Genomic DNA, 12,245 nt, shown 5'->3' on the forward strand with positions numbered 1-12,245 from the left:
GAGATTTGACCACATATAAAGTTTGTGTATCGTCGACCACTATTTTGAACTCTTCGGGCCGCAGCGCCAGCTGGCGCCAGATCTGAGCCACAATCATGTATCGGATTGATCGGTGATGATGTAATATTTCTGATCATCACATGCAGCTCGCCTTGCAGATCCTCATGTGACTCACTATGATCACACCCATAAGTGATGGCACAGCCTCAAGGGCGTCGCAATTATTATTACTGGGGTTCTGGCTGGGTAATGGATAAGCCTTCTGGCACATGCACCGGATGCCATCAACACCCAGTGGGCGTTGATTGAGAGCTTGTTCCATTCAAGGTAACAACTGAAGTCTAGGTGGCAACCACTGAATGATCCTTGCATTCAATTGCAGCTTCTGCCATGGTTCAAAAGTGCATGCAAGGTCTAAGGCTGAACATGGTAATGTTGCAGACCATTCAAGCGCAGCTCATTGAACTAAGCGCAGCCAAAGAATGCATCCAGCAGGAATGCTGAAATTGCTACTGGTGCATGTTGCGTGATTCACACTGCAGTCCTCCTGGCAGCCTACTTGAGGAAAACAAGTTGCAATTGCAACCTAGGGGTACCAGAGCAGCCTGACATGCAGCTCAAGACCCACACAAAAACGCTACCACATCTACCAAGTTTTGCAGCACCAGTATCAGAACAGAGGCTCGCTGTCAACAAGCAGCATGCGCCTACCACCAGACAAGCTTTGGCTTGCTTGTGTCCTTGCCCCCGGACCACTTTTCCCTGCAGGCTGCGAGCTGAGTCACCCCAACATCCGGGTATGTGCCGACCTTCAGCTCGTCCATCATTCCATGTGCAATCTTCTCCATTTTCATCATGTGATCCGTGGGTTTGTGGTTAGTCGAGTACGCCTCCCCAGTGAAGGACCGGTTGTAGCCTGCCGAGTTGGGGTGCGGCCGGTGCATCACCCAAGCGTTGGGGTGGGACACAAAGTGGAAGGCCGCCGCGTCCATGTGGTAAATCTGCATCACCTGCATCGGCAAAATGATAACATTACAGTAGTGACCCCAAAACACCTTCTCATGTTTCCAAGATGCATTCATCACAAGGTCTGCCGCCGAACCTTGAATATCAGTCATCCCCACTGTATGGTCATAAAGAGTGTGCAGGCATAATTGCAAGCCAACCTTCACCTAGCTGGAACATCAGTCATGCCTGCAATCTGTCAGCATGCAGCCATGGTTGGGCTAAACAAGAATTTTTTGTTCTGGAATGTAGAAGAGAGGACAATGGGGACACACCTTGTCCCAGCCATAGCCCCTGAAGCGCTCATCATACCAGGGCACAGTGCGCCTGTTGACCAACACATATGGCTCGTAGCCAGTCTTGTATGTGATCGGGTAGGGCTCCGTGCCCTCTGAGCTAAACCACTTCTTGTAGTTGGAGGAGCCATGGCCCACAGGGTAAAAGTCTGCAAATTGGATGATCTTCCCCTCGTCAAACATGCTCTTCAGCTCAGCCTTTGTGCCTGCACACAATAATTCCACAACTCCATTTACAGTCTTTCAAGTGAAAGCTCAACAAAGTACAGTATCATTCAATGGGCTCCAGTGGGTTCCTGCCAGAGCGCAACTCAGCACCTTCGCTTTGGATGTTTCTTTCCATTTTATGCATGATACAGGATATAAACAGTGTCACGCGGATCGATAGGGCCTCCTTGGTTCACACTGGAAAGGGGCCATCAGTATCAAATTTGAAGAGGTGCTTACTGGCTTGAGCTTGGAGCGCGTATGATTTGCCGGTCTCTTCGCTCAAAGTGCGAGGAGTCTCGAATGCGGGGAGCACAATTATCTTCTTGTTGGCTGTCAGGTCCTCCATGAGCGCTGCTGCCTTGTCTGTGGCAGTCAGCGCCTCATGCACACCCTCGCTGACCAGGAAGTCAGCATCAAGCAGCAGCAGCACCTGCGGCACAGCTGCCATCATTCTTTGCTCTAATTGCTATACTAAGCTATCCACTGGTCGCACTTAGATTGGCACAGTCAATCTGATGCTTTAGGCACACTCAAATGTTCCTTGAATGCTGCAAAAATCCCCATGTACCCTGTGTTGTCAAAGCAGCAAAATTGGACTTTGACTTTGGCTTTGCCAACGCTGGCCGCGTACATCAGAAGGGATAGAGCCTTGGTCTCTTCCATTTCAAGAGCTGTAACTCTACAAAATTGTGCAGATATGTTATTAGGTGGGTTGTAGGTCTCACATCGGTTTCTGAGCGAACGAGCGCATGGTTACGCAGGGCGTTGTAGGGGTAGGACCACTCATCATGCGGCTTAATGACCTCAGAGAGCAGCACAATGTCCATCCGGCATTTCCCTGCACAGCAATAGCAGCACATTGTCATTTTTGACCTTGCTCTCAAACCTGTGCTCAGGGTGTGCTATGCCCAAGTCTCTTCTTGCTCTGCTTGGCGACATTTCTCGGTGTTGCATTGTCTTTGCGAAACAGTTTAGCGTTAGAGAATTGGTGCATTTCTTGTCTGTTTGTGGGGGAAATAGTCAAGCAGATTGCGCTCTCCAAATGGAACAAAATTAGCTTCTGAGCCATGGCTATCTAGCATCTGGCATTGGTGCAGTGCTAGGAAGGTATGCTGCCTCACCATGGCTGCGGTCAATCTGCTCATGGAAGTTCTCCACGGTGGTGATGGCTTCGCGCAGCCTGTCAGCATTGGTGGACTGGAAGATGTACAGAGGGTAATACACTGCCACGCTGGTGAGTCCCTGCCAGGTGTTGCACTGCTCCTCTAACATGTACAACCTATCATGCACACATCTCAGAGTCACAGCCTGCTCAATCTACCAGAAACTGGAAGGGCTGCTGCGCAGTGAGTGGGCTGTAAAAGGCTGTATGCACATCACAGGCAGGACAAAAAATGAGCCAGAAGGTGCCACTGTTTGAGGAGGCACCAGGCAGGGCAAATGCATGCAGCGCTCACAGCCATCACTAGTCACCATGTTATCCCAGCATTCTGCATCATGACATATAGCACAGGGTACATTGTCTAGCTCACTTTGAGATTTAGCTTTCAATTAATCATTCGCATTGCATGGCTTCCACTGAAGTTACGGCTGTACACTCAACAGGAGGTGTCAACTCGAGAGGACTCCTGCAGTAGGCTGACCTGTCAAGGGAGCACTGCGTGATAATTGTGATGTCATTCTTATCCCGGGGCTGCTGACTTCGCAGCACGGACTCCACCTTCAAGTTCGGCAGGCGCACTTTCCCATATGTTGTGCCAGGCCTGGTGTCATCTGCACATGTGGGCTTCTCGCCCTTGGACGTTGCAACCTGTAACAAAGGGCAAATCTTCTTTACCCCTCTTGAAGATACGCCAATTGTCGACTCACGAATTTGCAGGTGGAATGCACAAATTTTTTGCGTCGATGCTGCAGTTGACATCTTGGCTAGCCTGAGGATTACTTACAGCAAAGGACAGGTAGAGGACGATTAAGATGGAAAGCAGCCTTGTTGGGGCGATTGCTCCTGCTTGCCTGCGACAAATATCCGTGTAAATCAGTAAATTTCCTGGATTTCACGATCCCCAATCAATGAAGACAGGCTGGAGATGTGTCTCTCAGCAGTGGAGGAGGATCGCTCTCAACAGTGGATGACCGAAATTACCGGCAGCATCTCCCTCGGCCAAAGTTGACCCTCCCTTGCGATTCCATTCTGGTATGCCGATGAATTTGCTGCTGTGGAGTAACTTGTCCCGAAGCTTTATGCTCCGAGGCTGCTCTTCGCTCAGTCTACTGGGCTGATTCGGCACTGGTCATTTCGATTTCGTCCCCTGTTCTTATGCACCACCGCACAGCCCGATCACGATCTGAATATGTCTAGTCTCTCCACGCGTTCTGTGGCAGACAGCTGATGGTGTGAACCACTATCGCGCCTTCTTGCCCCCAGTCTGGGGCGTCACAGTTTGCTTCCCAGTTATTCTGGCATTCAGATGGCACTGCTATCGATGTCGATTTCTCTATCCTGCAAGAAAAAACGTTGCCTATCACTATCATAGCAAGATAATCGCTTGACACTCACGATGTGTCCGCAGTTCCGAAAGCTTTAAAAAGGTTCCGAGACGATTTTTTTTCATTTTACCCCTAGGGCATTGAGGATACGGGTGATGATGAAAACCTACCTTGTTCGGTTTTGCAGCAAGACAGAACGCCTTGGTAGTTCCGTTTGGCCCAGTAATTGATATTTGCGAAAAAGTGCAAATACCTCAACTCCGTGCATTTCGACCGGGGGATTGGACGGGGATATCGCTTCCCATCGATGGGAAGATCCAGAAAGGGATCCGTGGAAGCAGTGTGTTACCCTGCCAAAGAATGCCTTTGACTAACAGCCTTACTGCTGCACTGATGCTGCAGGCCTTTGCCTTCTCCCCACCATCTCACGAACCAGCCGTGGCTCTGCTTGCAACATGATTTTGTAGGATCCAATTGCCAAATAATGGACTGCGAGACACACAGTGTATTTGCACATTGCATCAGTCATCATAAGCCTTTGACCATCTCCAAACAGCCCCCGCCGTCCATTGATGCCTGGCTTGAGTTCCTTCGCTGGCTTTTTCAAAAGCCTGTTGGGATCAAAGAAGGAGCTCACTCTGAGCGGCACTTCATATGCCGTAAGTACTTGCTGATTTCATATCTTCAAACAGCTGCCTGACGCTACACACTGTTGAATCGAATTCCACCACTTGGCATTTGCAAGACCTTGCAATCTGTTTGCGTGTTGGGTTGGACTTACTCGTCCAAGGTGGCCTGATGTAGCATGGTTGTTTGCATTACTAAAATTCATTGCGTCCATCAATGCTCCAAGCGTTTTCATACTCTGCAACGGAGGCGCACATCCTTGAGTCAGAGGGCTAAGGGACAGTCCGACGTTGAGGCTGATCGCTGTTTCAGCCACCACGGCGGCTGAGCAAAGGTGGCATCTACACACCCACGGCATCATGCAGGCAGGGAAACAATCATGATCATGATGATAATAGTGCATAGCTACCAGCCGCGCACGACACACTCCATATTAAAATATTTGTGAACTCGCCATTGACACATTGTCCTTGCAGACAAGAGGTCTAGATGATTAGTAAAGTGCACAAATTTGATGCGACATGTTGCTGCCAACACTGTTGATGTCAACAACAGCATTGAAACGCACCATCGTTCGTAGAGTCCACGCTGGCAAGACCGTCACGTGGTGATATTGTGGTGTTTCTCTTCATTGGACTCTGTGATGTTTGCATAAGGAGCTTTAGATCCTGCGCATGCTATTCTTGCATCAGCTGAAGGGCTTAGCGCCTCAATACAGCCGCAGTGGAGGACCAGATCTTTATGATTGTCTGACACGCCTCTGAACGTGCTAGTGTAATGTAACTGCGAAGCACCCTTTCATCTTAGCAAATTGACAAAGATCAAAGTATGCCGTTCTATGCCTATGACTTCGGTGTCGGGGCCGGATCTGGCAAGAAAACGAACAAAATGCAGGATGAAAACGCACGGGATCAGTCAAGTGTCTAAGCAATTGCAGCTGTTATAAGGTATGAGATAGCTTATATAATGCTGAATTTTTAGTAAAGCATGATTTGATCTGCCAGGATCCAATGAAGAGAATGTGTGCAGGAGGTGGACAGGTTCTTTGCACATCTCGATCACACTCTGCTGGAGGCCTTCGACTTATAAGGGTTGCTGAATCAAATTAAGATAGCAAAGCCGTGAGCAGGTAATCTGCACTCAGATTCTGCCAGCACATTGCGCAAAGACCAAAGTTAAGGATGAACCTTGTGGTGGCAAGGAGCTCTTTGCTGAATCGCCTGATTGTCCTACAGGAAATTTGAAACGCCCAAAGATGTCCAGCTTCCGTTTACCACTGCTCCATCTCAAGCATTGGGTCGTCTTTGCAGCCTTGTGCTGTCCTGCACTGGCAGCGAGTCGCCTGAGTGATGAAAGAATTGTCTTCCAGACCACATTTGGCAACATTGAGATGGCCGTGTACCCAGAGGTCTGCCTGTTCCCCTGTTGTCCTGTGAGCATGCACAACTCCTCCTCATGCTGCAATAGAGTTGAAAGGTTTCTGTACACGAGGAACCATCCTTTGGGTCTGAGGGCATGCACAATGTGCAGGTGGCACCCATCACTGCTCGCCACATACTAAAGCTGGCGAAGCTTGGAGCGTACAACTCGGTGCACTTCTTCCGTGTGGACAAGGGCTTTGTTGCGCAAACCGCCGACGTTGTATATGGGCGCTTGGAAGGTGCACCGCTGGATGCCAGGCAGATGGTGAGCCCTGGCTTTGCTATAACCTTGGAGCAGAGCAGAGCTCTTCTCAAGCCAGGTGTCTGTTGTGCATCACATTCGAGATATCGCTCAAATTTGCAGCAGCACAGAGCTCTGCGCTTTCTGGGTGTCCTGGATCTTGTGCATCGGAGGCTTCGCAGTCACACAAGTCACATGGGGCGATGGCAGCATGCGACGATCTGCAGTCTGTGCTTTTTTTTTATTCAAGACGGTTGTGTCCTGTGCAATCAACTGTCATTGCTTCGCCTCATTGTATTCATATTGCTGTGTGTTCACAGGAGGATGGGGACAAATTTGTGCCACTGGAGGTGTTGCCTGAGGTCAAGCATGACCGTAGGGGTATCTTGTCAATGGGGCGGCATTCAGATCCGGACTCTGGGAAATCATCCTTCTCAATCCTGCTGGGGCCTGCTCCCCACCTCGACATGCAATACACTATCTTTGGGTACGTCCCTAATTTATGAGATCTGCCCTACACTCTGTCTCTCTCTTCTTCAGCAACACATGAACACGCGGCAGGAATACTCAGCAATGTAAGCGATGGACTGAGAAGAAGTGTGGGTGCAGGGAAGTTACAAAGGGCTTTGAGACCTTGTCGAAGTTTGAGGAGGTGGAGACAAAGAAGGATGGCATATTTGTGATGCCAAAGGAGAGGATCACAATTCACAGCTCATATGTCTACTGCGACAAGTGTGAGAAGGAGACGGCGTTTCACACGCACAGGATCGAGTCTCTCTCCAAAGAGCTGCAGACTTGCAGGGCTGCACGACTGCCAGGACATTGAGGTGCAATCATACAGTTGTTCTGGATGCCAAGGGAAAGAATTCTCTGCTGGATCTGATGCTGTCAGCACAGCAGAACCACCTTTAAGAGCTGTTTGGCATGGCAATCTCTTAATGCCAGGCTAACCCATTCTTGTTACACGTCTACCAGCTGCTTGGGAACTCCGATAAAGCCCTGACCAATGTTTGTACGGGTCTCCTTGCATGGCAATTAGACAGTTTCTGATGTGCAATGGAGGCGACAAAGCTCTGAAAATCATCATTGGTAATTGCACACCAGCGAAAAGAACACGAGTATGCATGCAAATGTACTGTTGCAGCTCTCCTGTCTACGCACCTAAGGCAGTTGATGCAAGCCATGTCCTCGCATGTACGCAGAGGCAAACATGTGAAAGCAAGGCATCTCCGGCCATTCTTGTCTGGATTCAATTATAGCGCCAGAGGCTTCAGCACATCTACAAGATTTGCACAAAGTCCAACCTTTGTTCCATGGCTAAGTCATATTTACTTTGACAATCTTTCCCTGAACAGAAGAATGCTGCACATTGCCAGCTCGTGCATGGGCGCTACTCATAAGAACACGTCCTGAACCTGCAATGGCTGGCTCAGAGTTTTTGCATGAACAAAGCACGGTAAACGACGAGCCAGGAAATCATCTATGGAAAGATGACAAGTCCAGCATCCAAAACCGCGAAGAGTGGTTGCAGACAATGTCGCATGAACATGTAAAAGCTCTCCACAGCATATCTGAATACCAAGCAAGCTGCTGTGGAAAACAGCGCCTTCATCCTTCATAACCACCCCCCGTGAGTTACAGATAGTCTGGTCATTGGCACATGTCCAGGACACTGATATCGTTGATGTTGGAAGCTCATCCCATAAGCACATCCAACGTGCCTCATGCACTGTCATGTCCTGGCAATCACAGCTTGCCAATGTCTCTTTTTTCGTTCCGGGGCAAAGCCAGACTGGCGCTAGGAATATGCTGACGCATCTGACCAGGGACGCAGGCTTTACGAGGCTGATCAGGGAATTTGGTCCGCCTTGTTGGGCAGCCGCAGGAGGAAGGAGTATGGCGGCGGAGGCCGCGGCACACGCAGAAATGGAGGGCGCAGCTGCGCGCAAGACAACCCAAGGATACGCCATGAAAACAGAGCAATGGGCAGATCAGTCTAATGCGAGAACACAGGGGAACTCATTCATCACACAATTCCAGGTCAGCAAATTGACCTGCACCAAGAGTTGCAAGGAATAATTCACATGGATGCTGTTCAGCAAGCTTGACGGGGCAGTACTCTGACTCACGCGAGCAGTATCAACAACCCAGAAGCAAACAATCAAGCATGTCAACATTTCACTCAAACCCATGCAGCAGCTGTGGCGGGGGCGCACCATCCAGCAGAGCAGGAAGGAGATGAGGGTGTGCAGGCCTAGCAGCGGCACGAGCAGAGCAGCAACCGTGGCAATGATGAGGAAGAAGGACGAAGCGTTGGGGTCTGCCCAGCACACCACGGCGCGCACCCGCTCAAGCGCGCTCGCGATTTCGTCCAGCGCGTTCTGCACCTTGAGAGCGATGCGCTGCATGTTCTCCACTCTCGCCTGCAGCCGCTGCACCAGCGTCCCCTGCAGCTCGTTGTCCTGCGCGCAGCAAAAATGCACCCTTCATTATATTGCTTGCACAGCTCGGGGGTATGAAAAAGTAAGAAAAAAGAGAAAAAAAACGCACTGTCCAACCTTTTAACTTGGAACAGCCCATGCAGCATGGTACCCCCGACCAGCCGAGTATCTTATCGAATGTCACATGAAACAAATGGCTCATGCATGTTGTGTGGCTCGCCAGAATGCCATTTCTTGACTGCTTCCGCGAGCAAGTCGAGAGGATTTTGGCTGATAGCACTCGCGCAGGAGACGATGAATCTGTCTGGTTGGGGCAGCAGACATACCATGCAGACCCAAAACACCTGTCCAAGGGGAATACACAGGTGGCAGCAAGGTATGAGTGGTGACAGATGTGCATGGGCATATGCATGGCAAGGTTTAGGGGAAGAGGTGAGGCGGTGATCACCCCAGTGTCATCATCGTCCTCCTTGGCCTCTGGGTCTGGCTCCATTGGCATCGGCTCGCCCACACCCTCCGACGGATACGCAAACACCTGCACACCACCCCAGCAGCCTCACGCAGTCTCTGAACACCTCTCTCCCAACATGCACAGGCACCACTTACCACCGTCTACCCACCCTCCTTCATTCAGCAGACATGCACTGCTCTCATCAGGACGTTCAGCAATCAAGCGATGTGCTTAATTCCCTTCCTCTCAGCCTCACTAAGTGCGATTAGAAGGCCCCTACTCCTTGGTAGTGTCAAGGGAAAGAACACTGCATGTATGTGTCCAGCACTTGTTCTCTTTCTCTTGGAGATAACATCTAGGGCAGCGCACCATGTAGATGACGAGGGCAGTGGCGCCGAGAGAGATGGTGATGTGCGGGTAGCAGCACAGGGCGGTCATGGCCGCCATGGTGCCGATCGTGGCCGGCGGGTTGTCCCAGGACTGCAGGTATGCCCAGCCCTCGCTCGCCTCCTTGCCGGCCTCCACCCACACCGACAGCCGCCGCCAGTGAGCCTTCGTGCGCGACATCAGGAACATGTCCCTGTCGGCGCACACGCATGACATCAGCAGATATGCAAGCTGCGTGTAGGCATTTGCAGCACCCTCCCCTCGTTGCACATCTACTCAAGCTCAACAGCGGGAATCAGATGCAAGCATGTCAGTTCCTGAAAGGAGCCTTCCTTGGCAGGTTGAGTGCTGTTTCCCAACTTGTGAGCCTTTCCTGTGATGGGGAACTCGTCTTGGGAGAGGTAAATTTTCAAATCCATCTATATCTATGTTCCCAAAGAGCAAGACCTCAAAAGCCAGTCAAATGGAGGAATAACGCCTATTTTCATAGAGAATCAGACAAGGTGTGTCATCCGCATGGTTGCTTGCATGTCTGCCAGACAGGTTTCTCCAGCACTGACGACAGATCTTTTGCTGCTCCTATTGTTGGACACGTGCTCTAGCCAGGTCATCACTCATTTGTACAGAAAACAGAAATGGCATGAGGAGGGGCGCGCACTGGGGGCTGCGCAGGAGGCAGTCGGCGACGGAGCGGGGAATGGGGGGAGAGGAGGACTCCAGCCAGCGCATGGTGATGCGCGCCGTCTCGCGCTCGAGCGTTCGGCGCACGTCGCCCCCGGCCAGGCCGTGCCGGTACATGCCCACCGGCCGCGGCGGCGACAGGTACCCGCGCAGCAGCCGCAGCCGGCTGAAGTACGACACCTGCGCAATGGAGAACTGCAGGCATTCAGACCTGCATAATTGCCTGCCTGCGCGTCTGTACGCGGAACTGTCCTCAGGTAGAGACTTGCTGCATGGTAGGTTTTGCAGCAAGCCAGTGTGCTTTCCCATCTTTATAGATCTTTGGAGCACACTAGGCAAAAGAGAAGCATCTGAAAAAAGCAGGGTTGGCTGGCACGGAACTGGCCCTGCTCGGCTGCATGCAAACCCACCTCCTACAAGGAGGAGATGGGGGACTGAACTCTGGCGCTTCCTCTTCGCACCTGCCTGTGGCCGGGCTGCCCAGGTACGCAAGATCATCACCACCTGCCAGTTTGGACCAGAAGTGGAAAAACACAGAGTGAGGGCGCGCCTTGATAGCGAGGTCGGCGGTGGCGGAGCGCTCCCCGCCCTTCTGGCGGCTGGCGCAGAGCGGCAGGCGCGCGGAGTGCAGCACGTCGGTGGACAGCGAGGACAGCCGTATGCGCAACTGCCCCACCATTGTTGTGCGCCGCGATGTTCGCGGCCCCGTCTCCTTGAACAGCGCCAGCTGCAGCACCGTGCCGGGGTCGAATATCGGCGCGTGCACCTGCGCATACCAAAATAGACATCTGTGCATGATGAAATACATCCTCGCGTGCGCATGATTAAGCGCATGACAGTATATATCGTCTATGTGCAGGGTGTAGGCTACCTGCAGGGAATGCAGAGGCTGAAAACCCCCAAGGTGCAGCGCTTCTGGGTGGTCAGAGCCAAGCTCAGGCCGAGAAAATAGGTATCTGTCGAAGTATCCTGGAAGAGGATCTTGGGCTTAGTTCATCACAACAATGGCCACAGCAACTAGGACTAACCTCGATTGTACCTCTTGCCTGGTGTATGTGAGAGGAGTAATGCAGCAGGCAAGGGCACACCTCCCAGCTGAATTCGAGATGGTTGGAGTATGGCTGGGTGGTGGACCGGCCCCACAGGGGGCCACAGCGCAGCAGGCAGAAGCAGCTGTCAGACCCCTGTTCCAGGTCGACCGACTTGATCACCAGCTGCAGCATGCCCAGCGGCTGCTTCGCCTCAGGGATGCGCGGCACCCGCTTCGGCTGCACACCATAAGGCACAGTTATGCATCAAGGACCAGTTAAAATTTTTTGAGATTTACTCATGCAAACTTGGTCAGGATCATTACAAAAGGTTCGTCAGGTTAGTTGTCTTTCCTGTGCCAGGCTTGATCGTGCATGGCGTAATATCAAGCTGGCACAGGAATCATAAGTATCCTGTGAAGAAATGGAGAACCAGGTATGGAAATGGTGTGGGATTGTACCTCTGCATATAGCTTCTGCGCGAGCCACGTCCGCCAGGGCAGTGGGCGAGTGGGAGTCTTTTCTGCACCAGAACCCCTTGGCTCACTGATCTCTGCCACCTGTTGCTCCGCACACTCTGGCTCATCCTGCGCTTTCTGCTCCCCACCGCCCTTGTCACCTAATGAGTCTGTCCCTTGGCTGGACTTGCCCGATGATGAGGCCAGCTCATTTGACTGCTCCCTGTGGGGCACAAAAGAAATCTCAGGGCTCCGGCTCAATCGTCTTGACTCATCCCCTTTCAGGATGCTCAAAAGGAGTAGCAGGTTTCCTTCAACGGCCCTGCAGTGACTGCGCAACATGCGGTGCAATCTGCATGAAAAGGAAGCTGCCAACCTGCAGGTGTCGAGCAGGCGTGCAGGGTTTGGAAGGAGCGACCAGCGCCCGGAATTGCGAGTCAGTCTTGCTGCGAGGGACTCCTGGCCACCCTCGGCCGTTGCTGAGTCGCCGGAGCCCATGCTAGCCCGTTGCA

The 12,245-nt window shown here is 51.8% G+C and overlaps 3 protein-coding genes across 3 annotated transcripts; 1 reads left to right on the forward strand and 2 right to left on the reverse strand.

Moving 5' to 3' along the window:
- Positions 1 to 212: 212 nt before the first annotated feature.
- On the reverse strand, positions 213 to 3,663 carry COCSUDRAFT_64466 (hypothetical protein; the record flags this gene model as incomplete). Its single annotated transcript, XM_005650865.1, has 7 exons — positions 213 to 1,010; positions 1,281 to 1,507; positions 1,749 to 1,941; positions 2,237 to 2,349; positions 2,633 to 2,790; positions 3,155 to 3,321; positions 3,655 to 3,663. The coding sequence occupies 7 exons, from the start codon at positions 3,661 to 3,663 to the stop codon at positions 708 to 710; spliced, it is 1,170 nt and encodes a 389-aa protein (XP_005650922.1). The 3' UTR covers positions 213 to 707.
- Positions 3,664 to 5,880: 2,217 nt separating this feature from the next.
- COCSUDRAFT_39489 (cyclophilin-like protein) lies at positions 5,881 to 7,113 on the forward strand (the record flags this gene model as incomplete). Its single annotated transcript, XM_005650866.1, has 4 exons — positions 5,881 to 6,033; positions 6,156 to 6,311; positions 6,608 to 6,774; positions 6,897 to 7,113. 4 exons carry the CDS (start codon positions 5,881 to 5,883, stop codon positions 7,111 to 7,113), a joined length of 693 nt encoding a protein of 230 aa, XP_005650923.1.
- Positions 7,114 to 8,136: 1,023 nt separating this feature from the next.
- COCSUDRAFT_83570 (hypothetical protein) lies at positions 8,137 to 12,231 on the reverse strand (the record flags this gene model as incomplete). Its single annotated transcript, XM_005651498.1, has 9 exons — positions 8,137 to 8,226; positions 8,504 to 8,749; positions 9,177 to 9,263; positions 9,549 to 9,759; positions 10,225 to 10,458; positions 10,709 to 11,013; positions 11,336 to 11,515; positions 11,836 to 11,956; positions 12,191 to 12,231. 9 exons carry the CDS (start codon positions 12,229 to 12,231, stop codon positions 8,137 to 8,139), a joined length of 1,515 nt encoding a protein of 504 aa, XP_005651555.1.
- Positions 12,232 to 12,245: the final 14 nt, after the last annotated feature.

This window comes from Coccomyxa subellipsoidea (genome assembly GCF_000258705.1).
Source record: "Coccomyxa subellipsoidea C-169, whole genome shotgun sequence".
NCBI lineage: Eukaryota > Viridiplantae > Chlorophyta > Trebouxiophyceae > Coccomyxaceae > Coccomyxa > Coccomyxa subellipsoidea.